At 38.1% G+C, this 27,252-nt stretch overlaps 1 protein-coding gene and 2 long non-coding RNA genes across 3 annotated transcripts; 1 reads left to right on the top strand and 2 right to left on the bottom strand.

The window, feature by feature from the left end:
• Positions 1-206: 206 nt before the first annotated feature.
• mst1rb (macrophage stimulating 1 receptor b) lies at positions 207-26,761 on the bottom strand. Its single transcript, XM_065240977.2, has 21 exons — positions 26,694-26,761; positions 24,923-26,219; positions 22,255-22,431; positions 22,036-22,158; positions 20,361-20,531; positions 19,952-20,112; positions 18,844-18,982; positions 16,973-17,109; positions 16,313-16,492; positions 16,124-16,223; positions 14,747-14,965; positions 14,349-14,495; positions 14,112-14,265; positions 13,923-14,015; positions 13,619-13,831; positions 13,414-13,494; positions 5,471-5,652; positions 5,234-5,343; positions 4,900-5,065; positions 4,683-4,819; positions 207-1,166 (listed from the first exon to the last, which is right to left on the bottom strand). The coding sequence occupies exons 2-21, from the start codon at positions 26,123-26,125 to the stop codon at positions 935-937; spliced, it is 4,125 nt and encodes a 1,374-aa protein (XP_065097049.1). The 5' UTR covers positions 26,126-26,219; positions 26,694-26,761; the 3' UTR covers positions 207-934.
• Positions 6,616-8,597, top strand: LOC135718754 (uncharacterized). The gene is made up of 2 exons (XR_010520897.2): positions 6,616-7,044; positions 8,077-8,597. It is a non-coding gene; the product is annotated as an uncharacterized lncRNA (long non-coding RNA).
• On the bottom strand, positions 8,023-9,908 carry LOC141280733 (uncharacterized). The gene is made up of 2 exons (XR_012335064.1): positions 9,761-9,908; positions 8,023-9,415 (listed from the first exon to the last, which is right to left on the bottom strand). It is a non-coding gene; the product is annotated as an uncharacterized lncRNA (long non-coding RNA).
• Positions 26,762-27,252: the final 491 nt, after the last annotated feature.

Here is a 27,252-nt window from a genome sequence, read left to right as displayed (position 1 = left end):
TAAGCAATATTTGTGTCCATAAACGAGGGTCTGTTGAGCTCATCTGAAACAAAAAACTATTTTTATTGTGACCCATTATATTGAAATTGAAGCACATGCTTGTCATTTCTTATTACAATGCTGCCGTATAAATACGTAGATAAAAATAAAGTACTGAATTAAATAAGAACCTGAAATCAGATTTTATTCAGAAATGTGCGCTCTAAACTTAATTCCAGTCATATTCATTTCAATAGTTCCCATTACTGAATCACAAAGACTTGTCAATGATACATTCAACTCGACACCATTAAAAAGCTTACTTATCTTTAACATTGTACATTCAATCTTGTACATTCCTGCTCTGTAGTGTCCGTACAAACTGATATAATCACAAACCGAACCAAGTAAAGGGTCACTCATTACAATATAGCTTCACAATAAAGTGGTGCAGAACACAATTTGTATTATTACAGAAAATTGTCATTGTAGAAAAAAGTAATTGTTTCATAAATTAAATATATATCAACTACTCAAGTACTGTAAATACTAACAATAGAAGTGCTTGAAATAAATGCATAAATACTCTTACCTTCATTTTAATGGCATGCACAAGCATCTCATTTGCTAGCTTAATGAGTCAAGACTTCTTCACAAAAAGTAGACTTTGCTATAAGTAGACAATACTATACATACAAGAACAAACAAACAATGAATAAGAGCTTTATCTTGTGTCTTTAATGCTCTAACAGTTTCCTTCAAGTTTTACTTAGTTTGAAATGAAATACTAGCATCTAGTACATAGTGTGGCGTGCATACTGTATACTACCTGCTATTTTAATAAAATATAGTATATGCGACACCACATATTTTACACAACAGTATGCATCGTTGTCACATGACTTCAAGTCAAGTAGTGAAAAAACACATGTTAAAAATTCACCATTGTTGCCAATCAGCTAGAGACGGAGGCCGAATCATCGGCTTCTGATGAATCGTATTCATCAGCAGAGTCTGTTAGGGCGGGGTAAGGGCGTGGTTGGTCCAGGTTAACATAGGTTACCTTCAGACTGATATAGTGCTCCCCTTCCAGGCCTGACAGGATACTGGTGACAGCTGACACTAGGGTGGAGAAAGTTGGTCTCTTGTCAGGGTCTGGGTCCCAACACTGTAACATAATGCTATACCTGCGGATATAGAAATGAGGTTAACACGTCTCTTAGATGATTAATATACAGAGTATTTGCAAATCAGTCTGCAATAATAGTATTTAGTTGTGCAACTGTGGACTTGCATGACCCAGTGAGTCAATATCTGTGTTTCCATTACCCTTCAAATTGTACAAATTGAAATAGCGAATTGAATACGGCAATTAACGATTCTTAATGATTAATGGTAAACAAACTTGGCTTGCTGTCCTTGAAGGGAGCTCTACAGCTGAGCTCTGAACCTTCAGAGAGAGCGAACCTGAGGCCGGGGCTCGAGCCCCAAGTTCAACCCCCCCTTGCAACAGAAATGCACAGAGGAAGAAAGAGAGCAGTGAAGGAGGAGATGGGGAGGAGGAGGGATGCCGGAAAATCTGCAGCTGGACCCGGAGGTCGAAAGGCTGCCTTAAATACGCCCATAATGATGATTGACAGACCTGAATGTTTAGGCTCCTCTCGAAACTACGTTTAGAACTACAAATATCGCAAAAAGTTTTTACACTCAGGTGAGGTGGTTTTCATGCAATTCGAAAAAGGAATATATCGCAAAACTGCAATGAAAACATCTACAGGTCACCTAACGTGCGTAAAAGTCACATGATCATTCTTTAAATATGGTGCGGTATGTTTGGTGGGAGGACAAGACAGACGAGGTGTGTTTGACTTCATGTGGGTCCACAAAAACCAACAAACACATGACATCAAAATACCACATGAGTGATTTGGAGTAGACTGCTTGATGCTTTCGAATCGCTCTTGCGGTATTTTGATGTAATCCGTATATGGTGTTCTGAGTGGCATCATATGAAGTCGAATACACCCGCCGACATGGTTTTTGACTTGATGCCGAAGTATGGTCTACCTTTTACACATATGCAAGGTTACGCGTACAGTGCATGTGACACAATTTTCGTCATCAGAAGAGTGCATGAGTACTGTACACGCACTGTATTGTGTATTGTGCGCGTACAGGAGAATGTAGTATGTAGCCCAGAAAATGCATTGCATTTTGTCGAAATGCATATGCGTCGATCGTCTGTCAAATAAACTATACTTTGGGAAGGCTATGTGGTCGACCGGTTGTATACGTTCGTGTACACGTAAAAAAAAAACAGAGTATACTCTGGACTTTATTGCGAGATAACAAAATGACATTTTAGTCAAATAGCATCAGTTAATGGAAATACTGTCATTTCGTAATAGTTTTTTGTCGACATTTAGAAAATAACGCTAAAGTTTTTGCAATTTTTTATAAACGCAGCTAAAGAGTTCCTGCTTAGAGAAAGAATCACAAACATGCATATACTTTAGGACTAGGGATACATTGATACATTTTTATATATATATATATATATATATATATATATATATATATATATATATATATATATATATATATATATATATATATATATATATATATATATATATATATATATATATATATATATCCTATAATCGGTATCTGCAGATGAAAGCATGTTTCCCACTTTAAAGGAATAGTCGGCCAAAAATGATATCAAACCCATGATTTACTCACCCCCAACCCGTCAGAGATGCATATGTCCATCATTTTCAGACAGACACATTTACAGTTATTTTAGAAAATGTTTTAGATCTTTCAGTTGATCAAATGTAAAGTTACAGGGTCCACACCTTCAAGTCCAAACAATGTGCATCCATCCTTTACAAAATAAACCCAAACGGTTTCACGATGATAAACAAAGGCCGCGCGGTGTTGTCGTAGAAATATCCAAGTTTAAAACTTTATAAACGAAAATATCTAGCTTCCGGTAACGCCGCCATCTTAGACTCCTCTGTATTCAGAAGATTTTTGTTTATAAAGTTTTAAATATGGATATTTCTAAAACAACACTGCACGGATTACCCTCAGAAGGCCTTTGTTTATCTTTGTGAAGCCTTTGGATTTATTTTGTGAAGGATGGATGCACATTTTTTGGACTTTATTTGATTAACTGAAAGATCTAAAACATTTTCTAAAATAACTGATAATGTGTTTGTCTGAAAAATGATGGACATATGCATCTCTGACAGCTTGGGGGTGAGTAAATCATGGGTTTAATATTATTTTTGGCCGAACTGTCCCTTTAAGACATTAACGGACTGTTTCAACAGAATTGTAGTTTGTACACTCTTGGATAATAATTTATATAATAATTCTAATTTGAAACAATGCGTAAAAAGCACAACTAATTGTATTTATCTGTATTGTTTGATGTCATTCTAAGTCAGAGTTCACCAACCACAAGGTCGCGACCCAGTATCGGGTTGTGGACAAGTTGTCACCGGGTCGCAAGAACGTCCTGAAAAAAAAAATTAGTATAATAGCTATGTAATAGCTTAGTTTTGTCTTTTAAGAACCGACTTCAAATAACATCGATCATTTCCATTTTTGTACCGGGTCACGCTCTCTCTCCCTCTCTCTCTCTTTGAGCATATTTCTAAAACACAATGGATCAAATAATTGCAGAGGTATGACTTCATGAATCATTTGCAAATGTACCTCGCAAATCATGTCGTGAAGACACTTAACTCTGTGACATCGCAAATGACTGAAAAGTAATTGCAGGCTTCTGGAAAACAACAGAATTATCTAGGGATCATGGCACCATGATCAAAATAAACTCTTTTACTGCAGTAATAATATTTTAATGGGTACAATTTTAACGTAGGTTTGAAAGGAACCTAAACTGTGCCAAAACGTCAAACATCATTAAAAGCATAAGGTGCCAAACATCATTAAAAGCATAAGGTAAACCCGCCAAAATATGGTTTTACACGTCTACTAAAATAAAGCCTTTATAAATTTTTCTAATGCATGGTTTTTGATCTTTAATTCCGTTAAATACGTTTCGCATTTGAGGAATTTTATTTCACGGCACTTTGTTCGAACAGCAACTCAGAGAAAAACCCCACCCAAAATAAATTCGAGCAATTTTTTACATATAAAATTATAGAAGCATTATAAAATGTTTTGTTTAAGGATTAACCAAAGTTAGTAGGTTACCACCTCCAAACATTTTGCAATGTCACACAGAGAACATCTAGTTTGTTTTGAGGGTTTGTAATATTATCCATCGGCTCCCACTGAAATTGAACTACGATTATGTAAAAATGTAATTGTGAGAAAATGTAAATGATTAACTTGCTCGCTGTTGTGCTTGAAGTGTTGGGAAACAACAATGAACATTCCCAATAACCTTCGGGTTGATCTTTCCATGGCTCTGAATACTGAGTAAGATCTAAACCCAGTGAACCTCAGGTGTAGGAAAAACAGTAAACTGACCGACAGAGAGACTCTGCCATGACTTTTACAACTGTATGAGTAAAAATTCAATTTTTAAACCCCAGCACAACCACTGTCTTCTGTTTTAATGAGATGTATTATAAAAAAATAATAAAATAGAGAAAGTACTGCAGAATGTACACCAACCAAACTTGAATCTAATTCACACTGACACAATTTGGATGACTTACAATGGATCTGGACAGTATTGTGGCTGAGGCAGCCGCCGTCCCTTTAAGAGGTAATGAGTGACATCATAAGGGTCAACTTCGGGATATGGGCTTGCCCCTCTTGTGAGCATCTCCCACATCAGAATTCCAAAAGACCACTACGATAAAAAAAAAGTAGTTGGACAGACCAAACTCATAAATAAATCCTTATATCACTATATTTAACTTTGTATCTTACCACGTCTGATTTGGTTGTGAACTTCTGCGTCTGCAGGCTCTCGATGGCCATCCATTTGACGGGCAGTTTAGCTTTCCTGTGATCCTGGACGCTATAGTACTCCTTCTCTAGCACATCCCGTGCCATACCAAAATCTGCCACCTTCACGGTGTACGATTCATCAAGCCTGAATGTGTAAGAACATCACAACGTTTGAGCTTTGGTATATCCATAGATCCGCCAGCAGATAAAACCTTATTAATAATGTATTTAATATAAACGTGTGCCATACAAGATGACTTCAAAATTCTGCAATTGAAATCAGTGCTAATTCTCAATTAACACTAAAACTCACATGCAGTTGCGTGCTGCCAAATCCCTGTGTACAAACTTCTTTTGGGCCAGATACTCCATTCCTTGAGCGACCTGGAGCCCGAACCCAATCAAATCCTTTACTGTGGGATTCTGAGGTAAGACACACAAGCAGGGATATCATGGGTCTTTCTTTCTATTGTCCCAGGATCTGATTCGTTGGGCAGGGCAAAAATAAAAAACCCAACATTGTGTTTGAGTTTATATTCTAGCTACTGACCCTCTTCTCACAGCGTATAAAGTGTCGTAGGTCTCCGTGTTTCATGTATGGTAAGACCACCAGAGGAAGCCCCTCCTCAGGAAGCAGAATACCCAGCAGAGAGAGAACATTACTGTGATGAAAACCCTTCATCAGAATTCCCTCCTTCAAAAACTGCTCCACCTCCTCCACATCTGTTATTCCTACCAGAGATACAGACAGACAGTGAAATACAATACATTTATATCAGCATACATTTATGATGTACATATTGTGATGCTTTGAACACACAATACGATTTGTCAATGTAAAAATGTGTTTGTTGCGTCATGTGAACCATGTGCTTCGCGTGTTTTGTCCAAATAAGTGCCTGCTGCACACGCGTCGATACTGTTTATGATAAAAGAGACGCTCACGTTCACAAAATAAACGCAAGACACTCCTTTAACAGTAAACTCTGATTACGCATAAGATTATGTGAGTATCTGGCAAACACGAGCGTCTCTTTTATCATAAACCCTTTAAAGGCTCGTACAGACTACATGACTTTAAGGGCGCACTCACATTATCCAAACCAAACCGCGCTCGGGCGCGTTTGACCCCCAAAGCCTGGTTTGTTTGACTAGTGTGATCGCTTCGTTCCGCGCCCGGGCGCGGATTGTTTAATCGCGCCGCGGCCGGGTTGCAGAGGTGGGCCGGAGCGCGGTTCACTTGGGCTCAGGCGCGGAAGGCTGTGGTGTGAGCGCAATCGCGCCTGAGCGCGATTCAAAAGGTGAAGACGTCAGTTGCGCGACCACTCACCTTCATCTGCCTCCGTAAACCTTTTGATGCGCGCAGCGGGATTACGTGAATGTCCGAGCTGCGCACGTGACAGATGAACTAAGCAATATGATGACATGTGAGAGGGCTGTCTGTAATCGCGTACCAAACGACTCCGAATAAAAAAACACAGACTTATCATTACGGTGGGTTCCAGTGTTAAGAGAGCGCTTTACTTCCTGCTTTTTCAAAACAATCGCATCTTAATGACGAAAGCGCGCCCGGACTCGGATCAAGAAGTACAGTGTGAGTGCGTGCACCTGGGGGAGTAGGTAGGGGTGGCAATCGCGCCCAGGCATGGTTTGGTTTGGTTGGGTTGGGATAATGTGAGTGCGCCCTAAAACGTTGGTCCGAACTGTGCGGTTCACACTACATGACTTGCTCTCTGTGAAATCAGGAGTGTTCACGTTGTTGATCAGTTCACACCACACGACATAACGTGACTGCCCCACAACAGGAGGTAACGCACTACACGAGTTGAGAACAACTCTATCACCCGGCGATTCTATCTTGTCCACAAACCACGTTTTGTCACGAAAAATCACGCGATAAAACAAACCGGAAATGACGCGAAACAACACGCGCACCAGTAAACCCACAGAAGAAGAATGAAGACGACGCGCAAAACTTTTGTTTGTATATATAGACTTCAGACAGAAATTCGTGCTGCAAACCGTTTGCGCGATGCAAAGCCGCAAAAGAAAAAAATGAAGAGATGTGTATGTGGAGAAGTGGATCAACACCACACGAGGACAGCAGGGATTTAAGAGTTGGAGGTGAGTACAGCTTGTTTATATAGGAAATATAGCTGCATGCTTATGTTTGGCTATGATCACATTTAAAATATCAACGTGTTGTCTACTGTGTTTAAAAGCTGTGTTTCTTGATTTAATTATCGTTCAAATAGAATAGGACAGGCTTCGCAAAGCATGACTTTGAGAGCGTTTGTCTTTGACCCTGCGATTATGCAACAGGTTTGTGTGATTTCATTTCAAACGAATATGAACTGAATGTTGTCATTACGTTTTTTTTCTGTCTGGGTATGTTTTTGAACTTTTTGGTGTCTATATATCTATCTATATCTACTACTTCATTTAAAAAAAAGAACAGCCATAACATTGTGGACATCAGCAGTTGACTGTCTTTGATAAAAGTATTTTAGTAAAAACTATTATTAGAAACAGGGATATAGTTCCGAAAAGCACAAGTAATATTTATTTTTATGTCTATACATACCTGTATACATTAATTTCATAATTTTATCTGAGCTTACACTATGTGTATATTAAAGTATTTTGTGTATAAACATGAATTATGTTAACACAGCAATAAATATAAAATTACTTCCAAACCTTATATTGTAATATTTGTTATTCTACATGTTGTTTAGTCCCTAGTTTATCTTTATACTTATTTATATGGATTAAGTAAGAAGGGGTCTCATTTATAAAGCATGCGTATGCACAAAACAGTTCTGGAAACATGCGTACGCCAGTTACCACACAAATGTTGTGATCTTTAAAAAAAAAAACTTAATGGGAGAATAGGCTTGCATGGTGGGATCAGAAGATAATTCATGTACGCACACTTGCAGAAAGGGAACATTGCTTTGTCTGTATTTTTTGGCGTATGCCATTTTTGGCTTTTGTGCATACATAGACTTTTAGTAAGGATCCTACACACAGTTTTATAAATGAGACCCAAGGTGTTTGTTCTACATATAACTATGCAAATAAATCCATTGGAAACTGTAGTCTTGAATATATAATAATTTAATCAGTGACATTTGGTGTGTCCTATTGTTTTAGACACCATCAACGGAAGGAGAGTGGCATAGCCGTGGACTTCGAAAGGAAGTGGCAGTTTCCACATTGCTTTGGGGTACTTGCTACCACTCCAGCTGTAGCAGACTGCTGACCAAAACATGGTTGATGGGCAATGGAAGAATCGTGGGACGGGTGCTTTTCAACCGATGAACACCACCTCACATCGCAATTGTATGGCAACAGCAAAAGTGCAACGCAATCTGATGCGGGACTACTTTGTCTCACCAGCGTGTAGTGTTTATTGGCAAGTTCAACACATTTTAAAAGGAACTGATGTAGAGTTATCCCTGCAAACAGCAGATTAAAGCCAGTTATTGTCAGTTTAGGACATTTGTTTTCTTGTGTGTTCTAAAGTCCTGTATTTGTAAAGAACACAATGTGGTTCACTTTTTCATTGTTTTAAGTATTCTGTTTATTGTTGTGTTATTATTCAATTAATTTTAATTGCATACAAATCAAAAGGTGCAGGAATGTAACAAATAAAGGCAATCTGCATGTTGCAATTAAGTGCCTTATACTAACTTTATTTCTTGATCCACACTCATTATTCACAGAACATTAACAATGTTTCTATACTACGGCGCTAAACATCAACATATCTGATCATGCTAAAAATTTATGGGGATTGTGATGATAAGCTCTGGGCATTTTTACTCAATGTGGATTAATCTAACAGCCAATCACACACAATTATATTACGATATTTATATATCACCCAGCCCTTAAAAGGGCTCTACATAGGGATTTTTGTAATGTTTAATTGTGTTAATTTGGTGCACTGCACGTGTTCTAACAATGTATATTTTGTCTGTCCACATAATATACATTCAAATGTACTACATTGTTTTCAAGTTGCACAAACAACAATGCAAGGCTATAAAGCACTATTCATATTGGCGTTTTTTGTAAAATATGACAATGTGTTTTATACTTTTATACTTTGTTGCATTAAATGTATTACTTTCGATAGACCATTTATTTCATGAAACAGCACTGGGAAATTCAATCTAAACCCTTCAACAAGTTTAATCACCTTATTGATAAATGTAATACATAGTAAAGTCAATAGTTTGTAAACAAAAACACATCGGGACCGGACCGCACATGTCATGCATGATATGCATAGGGTAGGTTGGTCAGGTGACAACATTGATCCGCTTCTGTCAGTCTCCTGGGCGTTGTATAGCATCACCATTATGCTTCTTTTGAGATGTGATAAGAGAACTGGGTCTTCAATATTCCTCAATTCCAAAGCCATGGTTCCCAAATGAAGTTAATGTATCCCTAGTTGTTTGTGAGTCCACTTGTGCAACAGTAAAGTCTAAAATCAATAAATAAATGCAATGTTTCCAGTTAATATTTACCTCCACACTTTATTTTATTTGTCTATTCAAACTAAATATGAGAATTTATTCCTTTGTTTACAAGCTCTTTCGACTGGTACAAAAGGCAGATTGTAATGTAACTGAATATCCTCTAATACACAATATATAACAATAAACAGAATTACAGTAAAAAGAATTATACACTTTATAATGTTTTACAGACATATCCCAAAAATAGGATTACGCTAGCTTCTATAATATGCATGTATATGGAAATATGATCAATTAATTTACATTTTACCCTATAACATTTAGATAATGTAATAATAACATTTGCTCACCTGGCTGTTTTACAGCGTTTGCTATTTCTCTCCACCGTTTCTTTTTCTCAGCGCAGTTGTGGTAAATATATGTGAAACGTCATACAGACATTTATGCCTGAGTTCAATGTTTTCTTGGTGACATGCTGCTCATCTTTCCGTGTGACGTCAACCCTCGTCGGATTGGCTGTAGCTCGTGACATCATAGGAGGTCGAGTCGCGCGACAGCTCCAGATATCTAACAAGCTAGATATTTTTCTGGTGTCGGCGACGCGTCTGCGAGCCGTCTGCGAGCGTCTTTGATGCGTTGTTGGCTCTTTCATACCAACAGATTGGCGAACGTCGATCGCCCGCTAATCCCCCGCGATTTGCACCCGATCACACCCCGACCTGTCGGCGAGCGAACGATTTGCAAATCGGGCTTAAATCTGGCTTAAAATCATGTAGTGTGAACTAAGCATTAGACGTGTCTGCAGCAGGCACTTATTTTGACAAAACACGTGATGCACATAGGATCACTCGACGCGCAGAACACATATTTTGAAATGATGAACGACACACATGACTGGCTACATACATGTTGTGACGAATTTCACATCATGCGCCCTCGAAAAAAGAAGTCATCGGCCACCACTGTTTGAACGTCTACTTTAGATGGTAGTAGTTTGAACATGTCTTTTTTAGGTGATGGTAATTTGAACTGATTAACTCTTTCCCCGCCATTGACAAGTTAACTCGTCAATTAAAAGAAAATGCTTCCCTGACAATGACAAGTATTTCCAGCTTTCCGCAATACCGCAATTATCCACCAGGTGGCAACTTGTAAAACTCGTAAGTATCACCCTGGGGCAAACAGCTGTATGTCCGTGTAAGTTTTGTGGATCGCTCTGCATCTGATCTCTATCAAAAGTCCCAAATCATGAAAAAGGCTGGCTGGCAACTTTTTTTTTAAACGCCGGCGGGGAAAGAGTTCAAATGGTGGTAGATTGAACATGTCTGTGTAGATAATTGTAGTTCAAACATGTCTATTTAGATTTAATTGTAGTTTGAACATGTCTTATTTAAATGCTGGTAGTTTAAAGGATTAGTCCATTTTCTTAAAAAAAATCCAGATAATTTACTCACCACCAAGTTATCCAAAATGTTGATGTCTTTCTTTGTTCAGTCGAGAAGAAATTATGTTTTTTGAAGAAAACATTGCAGGATTTTTCTCATTTTAATGGACTTTAATAGAGCCCAACACTTAACACTTAACTCAACACTTAATTTTTTAAAAACAGAGTTTTAAAAGACTCTAAACAATCTCAAACGAGGCATAAGGGTCTTATCTAGCGAAATGATTGTCATTTTTGAAAATAAAAATATGCACTTTTAAACCACAACTTCTCGTCTAGGTCCGGTCCTGTGATGCCCCAGCGCGACCTCACGCAATACGTCATGACGTCAAGAGGTCACAGAGGATGAACGTGAAACTACGCCCCAGTGTTTACAAGTGTGGAGAAAGAGGACCGTTCCTACGTTGTTGTATGTGGAATGATACTAATCAATGTCTTTGTGTCAGTTTATTGTTTAAAATGGTCTGCAAATGTGTGTTTCATATATGAAACACGTGACCTTTCGACGTCATTACACAATTACGTAAGGTCACGCTGCGCATCACAGGACTGGACCTATACGAGAAGTTGTGGTTTGAAAGTGCATATTTTTTTGTTTTTCTTGTCAAAAATTACAATCGTTTCACTAGATAAGACCCTTATGCCTCGTTTGGGATCGTATAGAGTCCTTTGAAACTCCGTTGAAAAAAACTTTTAAAGGGCGTGTTGCAGGTTAACCACCACTGTTGATTAATGGGTACATAAATCACTCAAGATATGTATATCATTTTTAAAATGTCTCAAAAAAGGTCTTAAAGACCCTTGTTTAATGTTTTTGGTATTAACGTTTTTTTTTAAGCAATTTGGCGATGACGTCACGTTGGGTAGAAGTAGATGAAAGCCATATACATAATAGGAAATATATAATGTTGTATACTGCAAAGTTACCCTGCTAATTATTATTTATGATATATGTGGAGATAAATAAAACTTTGCAAATCTGCTGATTCAATCCATTCATTTCCTGACCACCAGGCTAGAGAGTTTTAAACATCCTTAATCCACACTTACTAGTCTATCATATAATATCTAAAATATATTTTTATGTGAAATAAAAGGAAGTTTTGTTATATTGTTTATGCGATCATAACGAATCACACGATCATTTTATACACAGAAGCAGCGGTCAGCAGCTGCAGCGTGCTTATCCGACCGCATACTGCAATAAACAGGCGTTCGGCGGCTTTTTACATCAAAGGATGACAGGCTAGAAACCAATCAAATCACTGATCCCCGTATTTTTATAAATCCTGGACATGATTGGACCGGCCGAACGGGTTGAGCACTTTTATATTTGTTGAGCAGAGAGGCTGCAGTTTGACCAGCGGGCTGCGGGAACCGGCCGCACATCAGACCTACAGACGGTGTTGCTAATATAACTCCCAATGTATAACTATTATCAGACCGGCCAACAGGGAAAGTCCCGACTCTCCCGACTGACACTCCGCTACTGGCTGTAGGGAAATGTGTGCGTTTTGATCGGTGTTTGAGGCTCTTACCCCGCGACCAGATGTGACGACGTGACGCCTCACTCAGCTTCCAGGATTGGAGTCATGCTGCCTGAATTCGTTTGTGCTGAAGATCGCATACACCCATTTCAGCAGAATTATGGTCCCCCTCAAACCAGCACGCACGAGTATGTTAATTTTTTGTTTACTTTCTACACGAAGTTATGCTAACGCTATCTGGCTTTCTGCCTATCTCTCTATACTAGCCCATCTATCTATCTATCTATCTGTCTGTCTGTCTGTCTGTCTGTCTGTCTGTCTGTCTGTCTGTCTGTCTGTCTATCTGTCTGTCTGTCTATCTATCTATCTATCTGTCGTTCTGTCTATCTAGTCTATCTATCTAGTCTATCTATATCTATGTATTTATCTATAATTTGCATTGATATAATCTGAATATTGTACTTTACTCATCTCTCTAGTCACTCTCAATGCTCTTAAGGCAAATTCTCTCCCCAACGTGACGTCATGCAGTGCGTTGAGGGGGAAAGGAGAATCCTTGCAAACGCTGTACTTTTTCGTTTTGTATTCCGTTTTGTGATAACCAACAACATAAAATACAATGGATAACAATTTAAATGTTTATTATCAACAAGCAAATTGCCCAAATTCGTGGAAAAATTTTACCTGCAAAACGCCCTTTAAGTGTTGAGTTAAGTATTAAGTGTTGGGCTCTATTAAAGTCCATTAAAATGAGAAAAATCCTGCAATGTTTTCCTCAAAAAACATAATTTCTTCTCGACTGAACAAAGAAAGACATCAACATTTTGGATGACATGGTGGTGAGTAAATTATCTGGATTTTTTTCAAGAAAATGGACTAATCCTTTAAACATGTCCATTTGGGTGGTTCGGACAAGAACTACTTGTTGACAAGATTTTAAAAAGCTGCTTATCCTGAGAAATAAAAATTTTTATAGACAAGTATGAGTATAAGTATAACAAGTTTGACAGTTTTAACTGCTAGTTAAAGGATTAGGCAGAACAGAGTGTACTTCCATTAAGGAGTTACTTACGGTTTAGTGACTTGACAGCACAGTGGATTTCTCTGTTGTTGTGGTCAGTGAGGTAACCATGATAAACTGTGCCAAAGTGGCCTATGGAAAAAATAACATATTTATACTGACAACTATCTTCGGGTTCGAACCAATTTTCCAAAATATAACCTCATCCCAAACCCTGAATGTGCAAACTGTGATGTATTTCTTGCATTGAACCTACCCTTTCCAATGATATCATGATGATGGACCTTAAGCATGGAGGCTGGGATCAGCACATCCTTCACCTCCTCCAGGAGCTCAGGACGGAAGCTGGTGATGGAGATCTTCTCTGGTGGCATAAGAGGAGTCAGGGTCGTGTCCAGAGAGCCCGTGTAAGCCAGCCCAGGAAACGCCACGGCACCGCCGGGCGCAGTGATGGTTGTTAGAGGAAGTTCTACAAGAACCAAAGAGAAAAATTATGTCCTAATACTTCATGCATTTAGAAACTTTCTGTTATATTTGCTGCTGATATGAAGTTGTCTCACCACGTCTGTAGTCTCCTAAGGGACACAAATCGACACTATTATTACGTGACCGATTGTGGGAGAAATAAGACAGACGATTCTCTGCCAGTGGAGCTGTGATCATAACAAAAAATACATATATAACTTTGTCTTACATTAAGGTATTTACATTAAAGATACTTTAGGTCAACATCCTTTGATCTACCTCACCTTTCTTCTGCTTCCTCAGATGTTTTAGGACAATGAAGGCCAGCACTGCACCAGTCACAAGAGCCGCCAGTATGCCAAGCACAATACCGACCATATAGTGATTACTGACCAAAATCACAGTGCCGACATTGTGGGTGTATCCATTAACTGTGACCTAACATGAGAAAATATTACAGACAGAATGAGGTTGTTTTACACGAGTCAGTTCAAATGACTTTACCATTTCCAAACCATTACCTTTACTGGTAAGCCCTCACTGGGGATGGTGACGTTATTAGGGATCCTGCAAGTGATCTCATTGTCCAGGACTTTAGCACCACAGTCAACATCTCCAACCGTCATTGTGATCGACATGCAGGAGCTCACAAGGTTTAGCTTCTGATGCTATATGATCAGCAAAATCAAGTAAAGAGTCAAAACCATGAATCATGGAATCTCAAGAAGAATCTCAAACATGACCTCTTCATTTTAAAGCCCAACAGGTCTCTGTTTAAAAAGTACATTTCTAAAACTTTAATATTTACATTTGAAATCAAGATTTGTTATATTTTTTAGATGTGTCAACTGACAACCGTACTGTACAGTATGTCTCCGGTTAAAAATGCACCCAGGAAGTAACAGAACTATGCACATACATGTAAAGACACTTCATCGAAGCCAGGGTACAGTTTTAGTATGTGACCCTCTGTCTCGAACGGGATTGGCCGGCCGTACGGGTGGTAGGAGAAGTCTTGTTTCCACAGGCCGAGCACTCCATCCATGTCAAACGAGAGCTCGCCCTCTTCCGTCTCATCACGATGAAAAACTGGGGTGATGCATTCCATTCGGGTGGGCTTGGCTCTTCCTCTACACTCCTTCAGAAAACAACAGTGTGAAAAATGTGTTAAATCAATCAAAAGGGACAAAATATCTGTGATTTACAAGCTCAAATTAAACTGGAAGGCAGTGCTAATCTTTAGACAAAACATTATGAAAAATTACACAATGAAGTTATGAACATCTAAATATTGCTATTGTGAGGTTAGATGAAGTCACCCAACTTTATATGTGTATTAAATATGTAAGGAATAATTGAAGACAGGCCATTGAATTATAAGAAAATAATGCACACCCAAGGTGTTACACTGATGTGCATTATTTTCAAATTATTCAATGGACCGGAGTCAATTATTCCTCTTATACCACTATTACCACAAGCATTGCTCTGGTGCCTATTTTTAAGACATTTAACAAGTTAGGTGTGCGGTTATCAGAAATTAATGCATACCCACGGAACATTTCTAAGCCAATCAGAACCCAACATTCAACAGACCCGTTGTATAAATCAAGTTATTGACAGGTGGACTTATTTTAAATATGTTTTTTAGAAATTCTTACATTTTAAGTTAAATATTATTCTTAAACTCATAATAATGGTCTAAGTTAGGGTATTATTTTGTGGGAAATGTCAGTCTGACATCATTCGACTTCAACTTGTGTAAAGATAAGTATGAAAAGCAACCTGTAGTTTACATTTTAAACAGAGATGGCGATAAAGGGGTAAAAGTTACAAGGTTAATTTTAAATCACACACTTATGCAGTACATTAAGCAGTGTGCATTGAAAATTCTTAAAAAGAAAGTGGAATCCATTCAGCTGATCTCCGGGTCTGGCGGTTCAACTTTAGCATAATTCATTGAATCTGATTAGACTATTAGCATAGAGTTTTTTTCCTATTTAAAACTTCACTTTTCTGTAGTTACACAGTGTAGTTTTCAGGCGCTGCGTAATATCATTGCGCCTGCTGCACCCATGGTACAGCAGCAAAGTTCCTTGTTTATTACGCCGGAATGAGAGTATAGTTCCTAGTCATATCGGCCTAGAAAATCACAAATTTAAATTTTCTGTCTGTCTTAGTACACGGTGTAACTACAGAAGAGTCAAGTTTTAAATAGGAAAGGTATCGAAACTCTTCATTAATCATTACTAAGATGCTGTATATACTGTAAGGAGCAAAAGTTTATAATTCATACAGTTGAAACAGGTTTGAGATGGGATTCTTTGGGTTTAAAATGGATGACAGTTCTGTAGACCGAGTCCAGATTTCGGCCTTCAATGATGATTCTGGACCCACTGCAAAACAGCACAAGAAACCCAATGATATTAGATTTTAATGGCTGTATAAATCAAAGAGAAAGCAGTTTCGTTCTGGATTTCTGTACCTGTCAAAGCTGCAGTCCGGAAGAACCGCAAGAATCTCAGGAGTCTTCTTATAGCGGAAAACTTTAGTGGTCAAGACGCGTGATTTATCAATGTTGACGCGAAGCACCACATCTTTGACCTCGCTCACACGCTGAGAAAGGCATATGATGGAGGACAGGTTTCCTCTGATCACAGAAACACTATAGGGAAATAACATACTATAAACTTACTACAGTGGGACCATAGTGATCATATATAATTGTTTCTCAGTCTCTTTAATAGAATAGATCAAGAAAATACAGGAAATGTGTATATAGTATTAAAAACTGTATAGAAATGTAAACTGATTTGTCAAGTTTTTAGGGTAAACTCCCCTTCAACTTGAGCAATAGCAGGAAACTGCAGGACCTCTTAAACCTAAATACAATTAAATCCTAATTTTAAATAAATTTGTCTTTTTACTTTATTCTGCTCAAAAACGCTCAAGAGGTCACACTAAACACAGACGATGCCAAAAGAAGACATTTAGCCATGATTTTTTTATTTTTTACATATTTCCGGTATATTTTATTTGTATCTTAATAAAATAGATTGAAAAATAAATATGACATTAAAACTTCTAAAACAACAAGTCTGGTGGTGGCGGCCTAAGACTTTCGCACAGTACTGGACACACACACCTTTGGACTGGACATGTTTCCCCATCAAGAGTAACTTTCCTGTTCTTTCCAGAGTCCAGGTATGGACCTGTTATCGTGATTAAAGTTCCTCCATTCACAGGCCCATAGTCAGGCTGAACCTCTGTGATGTTTGGGACCTTACATAACACCAGACACAATGTATGGATTAAAAAAGACTTTCTAACAGACTATTGCTAATACTCACACTGCAAAAAAATTATTTTCAAGAAAAAAAATTCTTAGTATTTTTGTCTTTTTTTCAGTAAAAATATCTAAAATTTCTTAAATTAAGATGCATTTTCTTGATAAGCAAAACGACCCAAGAAAATAAGTCAAATTTAAGTGATTTTGTGCATAAAACAAGCAAAAAAATCTGCCAATGGTAGTGATGGCCAAATGAGGCTTCCTGAACCACTGAGGCTTTCCAGCCCATTGGTTCGCCAAAAGGTTCAGTTACCCGAAGCCTCATGAACAGTGTGCTCTCTAGTGACACCTGCTGTGGAAAGCAATGTATTGCACACAAATCTATTCATTCTGAGCAACCAAATTGTCATGGTGTGGGCTTTATTTATTGCCTGTGTATTAAATAAAGTATTTTACTCTGCTTGTGTTAATTTGTACACACAACTCATACATACACAACTTTGTGTCCAACTATTCAGTAGTTCTTTGGGTTATTGATAACCGTGAATGCCCCGAATGAGTGTAAATAAATTATTATGAGTGCAGTGCTGACTGGGAATGCAATAGTGCAATGCTTATTGAACTGATGGGTGCAATAGTGCAATGCTTATGGGACTGGAAGTGTGAAACAGCAAACTGCAACACGGAAAAGTGTTTACTGGTTTTTATTTAAAACAAAAGTTTTTTTAACAGTATTTGGATTGAAGCGGTTTCTCTTTTTAGAAAGCTCCTCTCAAGCCTTAGAAAACACCCTTTTACTGGGCACTGATGATGCTGGACAACATAAGAAGGTGCAGCTTATATAAATTGGGATATTGGAGCTTCTGTTTGTATCCCAATGGATCCTCAGTCCTCCTAGGCTATCCCTAATAAAGTCTAGTCTTTTTTTAATTATAATAATAATAATAATAACAGCAATACTATATATAATAATAATAAAACTACTACTAATATAGGCTATATATATATCATAATATATATAGCAAAATAATTACGTATTATAGGTATTAGAACTAGATATATGCTAATTTACTCTAATGATCTACTTTCCTAGGCTATGTATAATTTACTCTAATATAATCGTCAGTGTATATAATGTATAATACATACAGGCTATGATATATAATGATAACTATACTACAAACTCACTACAAACTCCACTACGTACAACCAACACCTCAACACCAATGCAAACGTACTGCAAAACCCACAAGAGGCGCGAGTTTCGAACCATTTTTATCCGGAGGCGATACTCAGAGTGAAGCAATGACGTATTCAACAGAAAACGAGGCCTCGTTTGTCATCGTCACGTGATTTTCACGGAAACGATACAAGCCTCGAATCGGGGCTTCATCTGGAACGCCCCTTTTTGCTCGACACAAGCTCCGGAGCTTCGCTTCAGATGTCACATCACTAGCCAATGGGGTAAGCAAAAAAATCTTGAACATTTTCTTAAACACTAAATTCAAGAAAAATTCAGGAAAAATTTTCTTACCCCATTGGCAGACTTATTTTTTTGGGTCGTTTTGCTCATCAAGAAAAGCATCTTAATTTAAGAATTTTTAGATATTTTTACTGAAAAAAGGCAAAAATACTAAGAATTATTTTTCTTGAAAATCATTTTTTGCAGTGCACTGTAGGAAGAAAATTCACATGTGCTTTACTCATAAAATAAATATACTGATTACCACAAAAGTGAATCCAGGCATCTCTGCACTTCCTTCAATTGAGTATCGACCCTCCACTCGACCTTCATGAACTCTGGCTGTGACGTTCAGGGGTTTAAAAAGCGTCTCTGTCGCCCCAGAGCGGATCTTACACACTAAGCTAGGCAGAAATATGAAAGGATATGATGTTAAAATGGATGTTCTTTTAGGAAATTGACAGTTCAGAACATGTTACTGTATACTTCAAACTGCATTTTTATTATTATTTAATATTATGTTTTAAAAAGCACCTTTTATGGCTTTAGATTAAAGGACAAGTTCGGTATTTTACACTTAAAGCCCTGTTTTCAGATTGTTTATGATGAAATAGAACGGTTTTGACTGAAATTTCGACATATGCGGCTGCCCCGAGAATTTTGGGGGGTTTGTGTTTCACCTCCCACCTTTACAATGGGTTTAATGGTGCACTGGAACAATCCTTTCTAAAATGCATTAAACTTTCGTTTACAAAGACGTGAAACTCACCGAGTGGTCAGGGGTGTTCACTGGTATGCTCACACAAAAATCGCTGCAAAAGATGCATTCCAACAGGTTTTATCGTAGTTTTTGCCAACTCCATTGACTTGTATTAGATGTCCTGTGAGGTACGGTATTACTCCGCGCCGGGAACTTTGTTTCTATTCTTGCGATTGGCAAAGGCGGATTAGCGCCACCACCTGGGCTGGAGTGTCTATTATTCAAGCTCTCAGCGGAAGAATGTACGGGTGTGAGGCGTTTGGAAAAATAGGTCCACAAGTTAACAACGAATGCTAAAACAGCTGTTGGAAAGCATCTTTTGCAGCGATTTTTGTGTGATCATATCAGTGAACACCCCTGACCACTCAGTGGGTTTCACGTCTTTGTAAACGAAAGTTTAATGCATTTTAGGAAGGATTGTTCCAGTGCACCATTAAACCCATTGTAGAGGTGTGAGGTGAAACACAAACATCCGAAAATTCTCAGGGCAACCGCATATGTTGAAATTTCAGTCAAAACCATTCTATTTCACCATAAACAATCTGAAAACAGGGCTTTAAGTGTAAAATACCGAACTTGTCCTTTAACTCAAAGAGCAAGAATCAATACGCACTGGGTGCTGTTGCTTTTGTGAGGCTGAACAACACAGGCGGTCTCGCCCAGCTTTACTTCATGGGTTCTGGTGGTGATGACGGGTCTCAAGGGTGACTGAAACTCCCATCCGCACATCGTCATTTCGCTCTGACCATCAGGGGGCGCTGTCTTTGGGAAAAACTACATAACGCATGCAGTTTTCAATTGCCTTGAGGTCCCAAGCTGAACAAAAACTTTACACTGTCCTAACTAATCTCTTAATTTCATAAAGGGTCATAACCGAATCTAATATTGTTGGCGTAAGGTAAACAAGTCATTGTTGGATGACAAAAATCAAGATAGTATTTACGGTTAAATTACACAACAGTTTTTTGGTTGAAATCTTAAACAATAAAGCTGCGAGTGTTTAATGATGTTGGTCATCTCACCTCTGATATTCTAGGTGGGCATGACTCATTTTCCCAGCGAGCCCTGCATTCAGACACCCAGGTACACTGACCGGCACACCATCCACACCCCATGAATTCGGGCGCCGTCAGACACATGGCACACGTGAGGAAGTGACGACAGCCTGGACCTCTCTGAGGAACCTGAATCATCTGTACATTATAAAAAAATGTATTAGCCCACAAGATGAAAGTCTTCTGGAAACATTGTGGCAAACAATGGCCTTGTATTTTGCATATTACACTATGTAGTAACTACCTGTTTTATGTAGTATGCATGTAAAACAGTATACAGTAGAAATGATGAATGTATCAACCCGTACTGTATGATTGTCACGTTAAACATTTTGGGCCCGTTTTTACAGACTAGTCCCAGACTAAAATGAATGTTTGAGCTATCACAACTAAAATCAACTTGCCATGACATATCTTAAAATACATCAATGCCATTGTTTTGTCTCAAGATGGATTTATAACATTTATAAAAACTACTTAAATGTCCAAATTAATCTAAGGTCTAATCCTGGCTTAATCTAAGCCTTGTCTGTGAAACTGCCCCATGGGTTTTTATTTAAAGGGGACATTTCACAATTTTTTTTAAGATGTCAAATAAATCTTTGCTGTCCCCAGGGAACATGTGTAAAGTTCTAGCTCAAAATACCATATAGATTATTATAACATGTTAACATCATCACTTTTTGGATGTGTGCCGTTTTGGGATGTGTCCTTTTAAATGCAAATTAGGTGATATCTGCACTAAATGGCAGTGCCGTGGTTGGATAATACAGATTAAGGGGCGGTATTATCCCCTTATGACATCACGAAGGGAGCCAAATTTCAATGACCTATTTTCTCACATGTTTGCAGAGAATGGTTTACCAAAACTAAGTTACTGGGTTGTTCTTTATCACAATTTCTATGTTGATACAAGCTATGCGGACCCAATTATAGCACTTAAACATGGAAAAAGTCACATTTTCATTATATGTTCCCTTTAACGTGGTGTGTAGTTATCTTGTAAATATGTGGTTTTGTGACAAATTTTTAATTGTTTTATCAAACAACGGGTCAAAAACATCACACTTGAAAATTACTGTAGGTTACTTTTGCATTTACTGTAGTAAATGGTAGCATACTGTAAGTACTATACTTTGTTCATGCATACTACAGTGTTCAGTAGTAAATTAGTTAAATATTGTGCATTGATAAAGTTATACTGAAGTAAGTATTGTAGTATACTTTAATATTTACTATTGTAAGTTTCATAACTGTAGTATGTAAGAATTTTACTTTACTATAGTAAATACTACAGTACAGTATTTTTTTATGTGGGTGGTATTGCTTTTAAATAATTAGTCACATTGAAATGCCCGGTCAAGCATGTTGCATTGTGGGATACGAAGTGTATTCTGTTGTCTATTGAATATTTTGGCAATTGTAGTAGAAAATTCATTCCCAACTTCTATCTATGCACTATATTCTTCACACAGTACCCCTACCCAATTCAGAATGTGGTAAGCAGTTTTCTCTTCCAAAAAAATATAACTTTACTTTTAAAAGTATACTTACTGCAGTTGGCAACAGTAATAAATGTATGGTAACGTGTTATTGTGACCATAGCTTTGTCTGCTTACAGAATATCTTTCTAGAAATTTACCTTATTTCCGACCACAAATAGCAGATGTTCTGGTGGGAGAACTGCTGCGGTCGAAGACACTTTCTGGTTCTCCACCAGAGAGTAATTGGCAAAGATGACGGGGCTGGACCTTCTCAAAACAAGCTGGGATGTGAAAGAAACAGAAAACCAAATCCACAAACCTTGTGTTGATAAAGAAATCAATAAAACCAGCACAGTCAGCGGATGTCTTTATGATACCTGCAGTAATCGGCCATCTGATGTGCCTATATGAGCCACGGTCTTGTTCTCGATGCTGGTGACCAGCAGTGATGTAAGCAGAACGCCTCTCATCTGTCTGTTAAAGAGATCCACTCTGTAGTACGGCTGAGACACAAGGGTGGGCTGATCTCTGCAGGTCATATTGTGCTCCATGCTCTGATCACAAATATACAAGAATTATTTCAGTATGTCTATTTCTGGATGTCTTCTGCTTCAGATACATTTAAGGCATATGCTTTTTCCAAAATGACTTTCAGTGCAATAAAACTTATACTTTTATCAGTATGTGTAAACCCATGACCTTTTGCATTGTTAAAGGGAAACTCCACTTTTTTAAAAAAAAATATATATATTAAATTTCCAGCTCCCATAGAGTTAAACATTTGATTTTTACAGTTTTGGAATCCTTTCAGCTGATCTCCAGGTCTGGCGCTGCCACTTTTAGCATAGCTTAGCATAATTCATTGAATCTGATTAGACCATTAGCATCGCGCTTAAAAATAAAAGAGTTTTGATATTTTTCCTATTTAAAACTATTTCTCTTCTGTAGCATAGTGTACTAAGACAGACAGAAAATGGAAAGTTGTGATTTTCTAGGCAGATATGTCTAGGAACTATACTCTCATTCTGGCGTAATAATCAAGGACTTTGCTGCTGTAACATGGCTGCACCAGGCGTAGTGATATTACGCACTGCCCGAAAATAGTCCCCTGCTATTGAAAGTTACTAAGGGGACTATTTTCAGCTGCTGCGTACTATCATTGGGCCTCCTGGAAGCACCAGACCCAGAGATCAGCTGAATGGATTCCAAAAGGGTAACAATCTAATGTTTAACTCTAGGGGAGCTGGAAAATGAGTATATTTAAAAAAAAAATTTGGAGTGTCCCGTTAAAGCAATGCTCTACCAACACTCCTATCTTTTAGCTTTCACTTCTATCAAGATTGCTTCCAAACAAGTAACTTTATATCTTCCTTAAGGGATCTACATGAGATTTATATTTGCAAAACATTTAATACATCCTATCTTTAAAAATTGGCTATAGCTATGTTTTTTTACAGTAAAACCTCTTCTCATTTCCTGTAAAAATGTCAAATGGCAAATCATCCATTTTAACAAACGTATCCAGAATATGTGATGTGGTGTGTGTTTCTAAAAACTCTAATTTTCTGCTATCCCTGTCATTTCCAATAAACACTGACCTCATGGAAATTCCTTCACTCTTACAGTAACTACACAAACACACACACACACACACACACACACACACACACACACACACACACCATACACACACTCACTTGTGCACACTCCTTCTGTAAACATTGGTTTTATATCATTAACCAAACACACCCACATTACAAAGATTTGTAGCCTAAAATGAAGATCATCTATTGTGGTGAGATGTTTAGTCTTGCATCAAACCAGTTTCTTTTTTCATTTCTAACATCATCATTTTAGTATTATAGGAATATAAAACCACCTAAATATGTATTTTTTGTACATTTTGGCAAACACTTTCCTCCAAATGTATACAAGGTATACATTTTAATCAGCATGCGTGTTCCCTGGGTTCAAACCCAAGACCCTTAGGGCTGCGCTGCAAACTTATTTCTATTCCTCTGAACTATACAGGAGATATATTTTTAACAAATATGTCAATTTTTATTGAGTCACAGATAGAATATGAACTCAGTACCCTACTACATCATTCTACATTTATGCATTTGGCAAACACTTTTATCCAAAGTGCACCCAAGCTATACATTTTATCAGTGTAAGTTTCCTTCAAACTTATCAAAGTGGTCCCCCTGCTAGCCAGAAAAAGTTCTTCTAGACCAGTGTTTCTCAACAAGGGGGCCGGGGCCCACAGGGTGGCCTCGGCAGATTTCCAAAGGCTCTCAAGATGACTTAACATTATTGAAAATAAGAGAAAACGAGCATTAAAATGAGCTAAAGCAAGTAGAAATTAAGATGTTTCTTATTGCCATTTTAGCAGGGAATATCTGCCTAGTCATTCCGAGCTCTAGTTTACTTTATTTGGAAAATATTGAGTAAGTGGGGGTACTTCAAATATTGATGTGGGCAACAAGGGGGCCTTGAAGTGATAAAGGTTGAGAAGCACTGTTCTAGACCAGTTGCGTTGCAAATGCATGTCGTTTACCCTATTTAAAAACCTACATGGAAGTTAACAAAGCTTAAAATAATACTAACACAGTCTAAATAAGGTGGAGTTAATTTTGAGGATCTTGCTATGATTCAGTAGGTACATGGGTTTCTGTAATGCAAAAGATGTTTGATGATAAAACCAGAAAGAGCTCTGCTACTCATACAACTTAAGACAGATGAATACAGTGTCCGAAAAAATTGTCAAAAATGGTCCCTAGCTGTCACTGGAGCGGTACCATTTTTAAAAGTACACCTTTGCACATAAATAGTTCATATTATTACCTCAAAGGTACATATTGATACCAAATGTATACGTATCTGTACCTAAATGGTTAATATTTTTTTAACTGTTAAGTCTAAGGGACAGCTAGGGACCATTTTTCAACCATTTTTTCAGAAGATATCAGTGTAGTTGAACAATATCCACTTACAGTGGAAGTCTATATAAAATACATTTAAAAAAGCTGTAAAGGCACTGACCTCATGCGGACAGCTTTCACATGGCTGAAAATGACAAAGGCCTCTAGAAAGTTGCTCTGGTCCAGATTTGCAGCAGTCCTCGACTCCATCATCTATTGCCGTGTTAACCGTATCCATGGGAAACGCACAGAGTGCCGAGTCATGTTCAGGAACTCCAGAGTCATCAGTCACAGCAAACACACCATACAGAATATCATCTTCTTCCTCAGCACCCAACTCGTCAGCCAACTCTCTCCCGGCCTTGCCAAAGTGAGCTGCTTGGACGACGTTGTAGACCACATCTTTAAAAGGCTCACTGCCGTTGCTTCTCCTTCTCCGTTTGGGTTCAAAGCGGCACTCTAAAACAATCTCCCGGTAACGTCGCATCTCCCATTCGTGGCGTGGCAGACGGCCTAGTCTCGTTTGGTAGGGCGAAGAATCCACGTCGGTTTTCTCTCGTTGAACGGAAAGAAAGTAGACGAAATCCTGTGTGTAGAAGCTGTAGATGTAGTCGATGTTGTAAGTCTGTTGCAGACCATGCAATACTGTCAACCCCCTGACATCGGTGTAGAATCCGTCCTCGGTCGCAACCGGACGTCGTACGGAAATAGACATGCGACCGTATCTTTGCGTCACGCTGTCGTTTACAGTCGCCGCGACAAAAAAGTACACCGTTTGCCCTTCTTCCACCATGGAGACTTTGGTTCCCAAAGGGCTAGCGATACAATCCGGGCAGAAATCTGGAGAGTTGAACTTTTTCCTGAACAAACACTTGGAGGGCCCAGGTGGCTCTCCATTCTCATGGAGTTGGTGGAAGTAACAAACGCCATACTGAGAACTTCCACATGAGTATAAGTACATAAGAAACGTGTCTAGTAGCAAGACCTCACTATCTGTGTTCTCGTGTAGGGGATCTCTTTCAATATCACACAAATCACATATCTCACATTTTGGGCTACCCACAGGCCCCGTATGAACGGTCCATAGCTTACCCAGAGTTCTGTTTACTGCCTCAATTATGTTTTGAGAGCCCACGTAGACCTCTTGGAAAAGGGGATTGGTCACTATGTTCTGGATGGGGTTTTGGGTCTGAAAGTAGGGCATGGGGTATGGTACCGAGAAGTCTATGGCAATGGGGGCTGTTGGGGGGCACGTGTCTAACGCAGAGGACATTAAAGCCTGTATCCAGACACATGTCAACAGATGAGTGGCCCAATGGACCATGTCCGATCCAGGGTGAAAAATACCAGGAGTGAGTTGTGGTTACCTCCAGCACATGTCTATTGATGAAGATATCCCAAGAAGCAGATCGAGGCGCCTGAAAGCAGATGAACCACAATAGAAGGTTCATTAAAGTATTAATATTTAATTACATAGAAATACTGCTGCTGGTGATGTATTCATTTAGTATTTATTATTGGGTGCGATGGCTCACAAACATGCCCATCTAGAATCAGCAGACTTTAATGCATTTACTATACAGATATGGGAGAAAATCTGTGAATTTTGCAGAAAACTTTCATACATTGTACAATGTGTTAAAGCATAGTTTAGTGGAAGCAACAACATTTTTTTTGATTTGATGTAATGACTATAAAGAATTTTGGCACTTGACATTATTAAGGGCACAGTATGTAGGATTTCACCACTAGAGGTTGCATTTTCAAAACAATAACAAAGGTGATGAAGGGGAGTTGAACAATCGAAGATGTTATCACCATCCAGAGACAAATGGAGTTCGCTAATTAAGTTTGCATGAACAGATAAGCTTAATGAATAAATGTTTTATTACCTGTACGCAGTGCTCAAATTTAGAGGGGGCTGGGGTGGTCTCGGACCTCCAATAAGCATTGAAGAACCCCCTATAAAGCACAAAAATATTAATTTGTTTATTTTAATTCTACATGAATTTTTATTAAAATACTACATGAATTTAAAATTCTCGTGCTGTGCTGCCACTAAGTGATATTGTCTAATATTTGTCAAATTTTGCAAAAAAACTAATTCGAAACATTTCTGTCTGAAATAAATGTAAACCTTCAAGGGCGCCTTACGCTGTTTTCTAGAGGAATTGACAGATTGATCGATTGTTAGGATTGGTTTATGGCTGCTTAAAAAAAGTCTTCTCATACTATTATTTCACATTAATTTGGTTAGGGTTTGAGTTAAGGGTTATTTGGGGTTTCTTTGATTAAAACGTTGATCCAGGACCAACAAAAATACTCACTTTGTAAAATTACGGCAACCCCACACTGCAAAAAAATGACTTTCTTAGCTAGTATTTTTGTCTTGTTTTCAGTACAAATATAAAAAAATTCTTAAATCAAGAAGCATTTTCTTAAAGAGCAAAG

This window comes from Paramisgurnus dabryanus, chromosome 14 (genome assembly GCF_030506205.2).
Source record: "Paramisgurnus dabryanus chromosome 14, PD_genome_1.1, whole genome shotgun sequence".
In the NCBI taxonomy this organism is placed as follows: domain Eukaryota; kingdom Metazoa; phylum Chordata; class Actinopteri; order Cypriniformes; family Cobitidae; genus Paramisgurnus; species Paramisgurnus dabryanus.
Note: the sequence above shows the minus strand (reverse complement) of the source record. Positions and strands in the feature narration are given on the sequence as shown.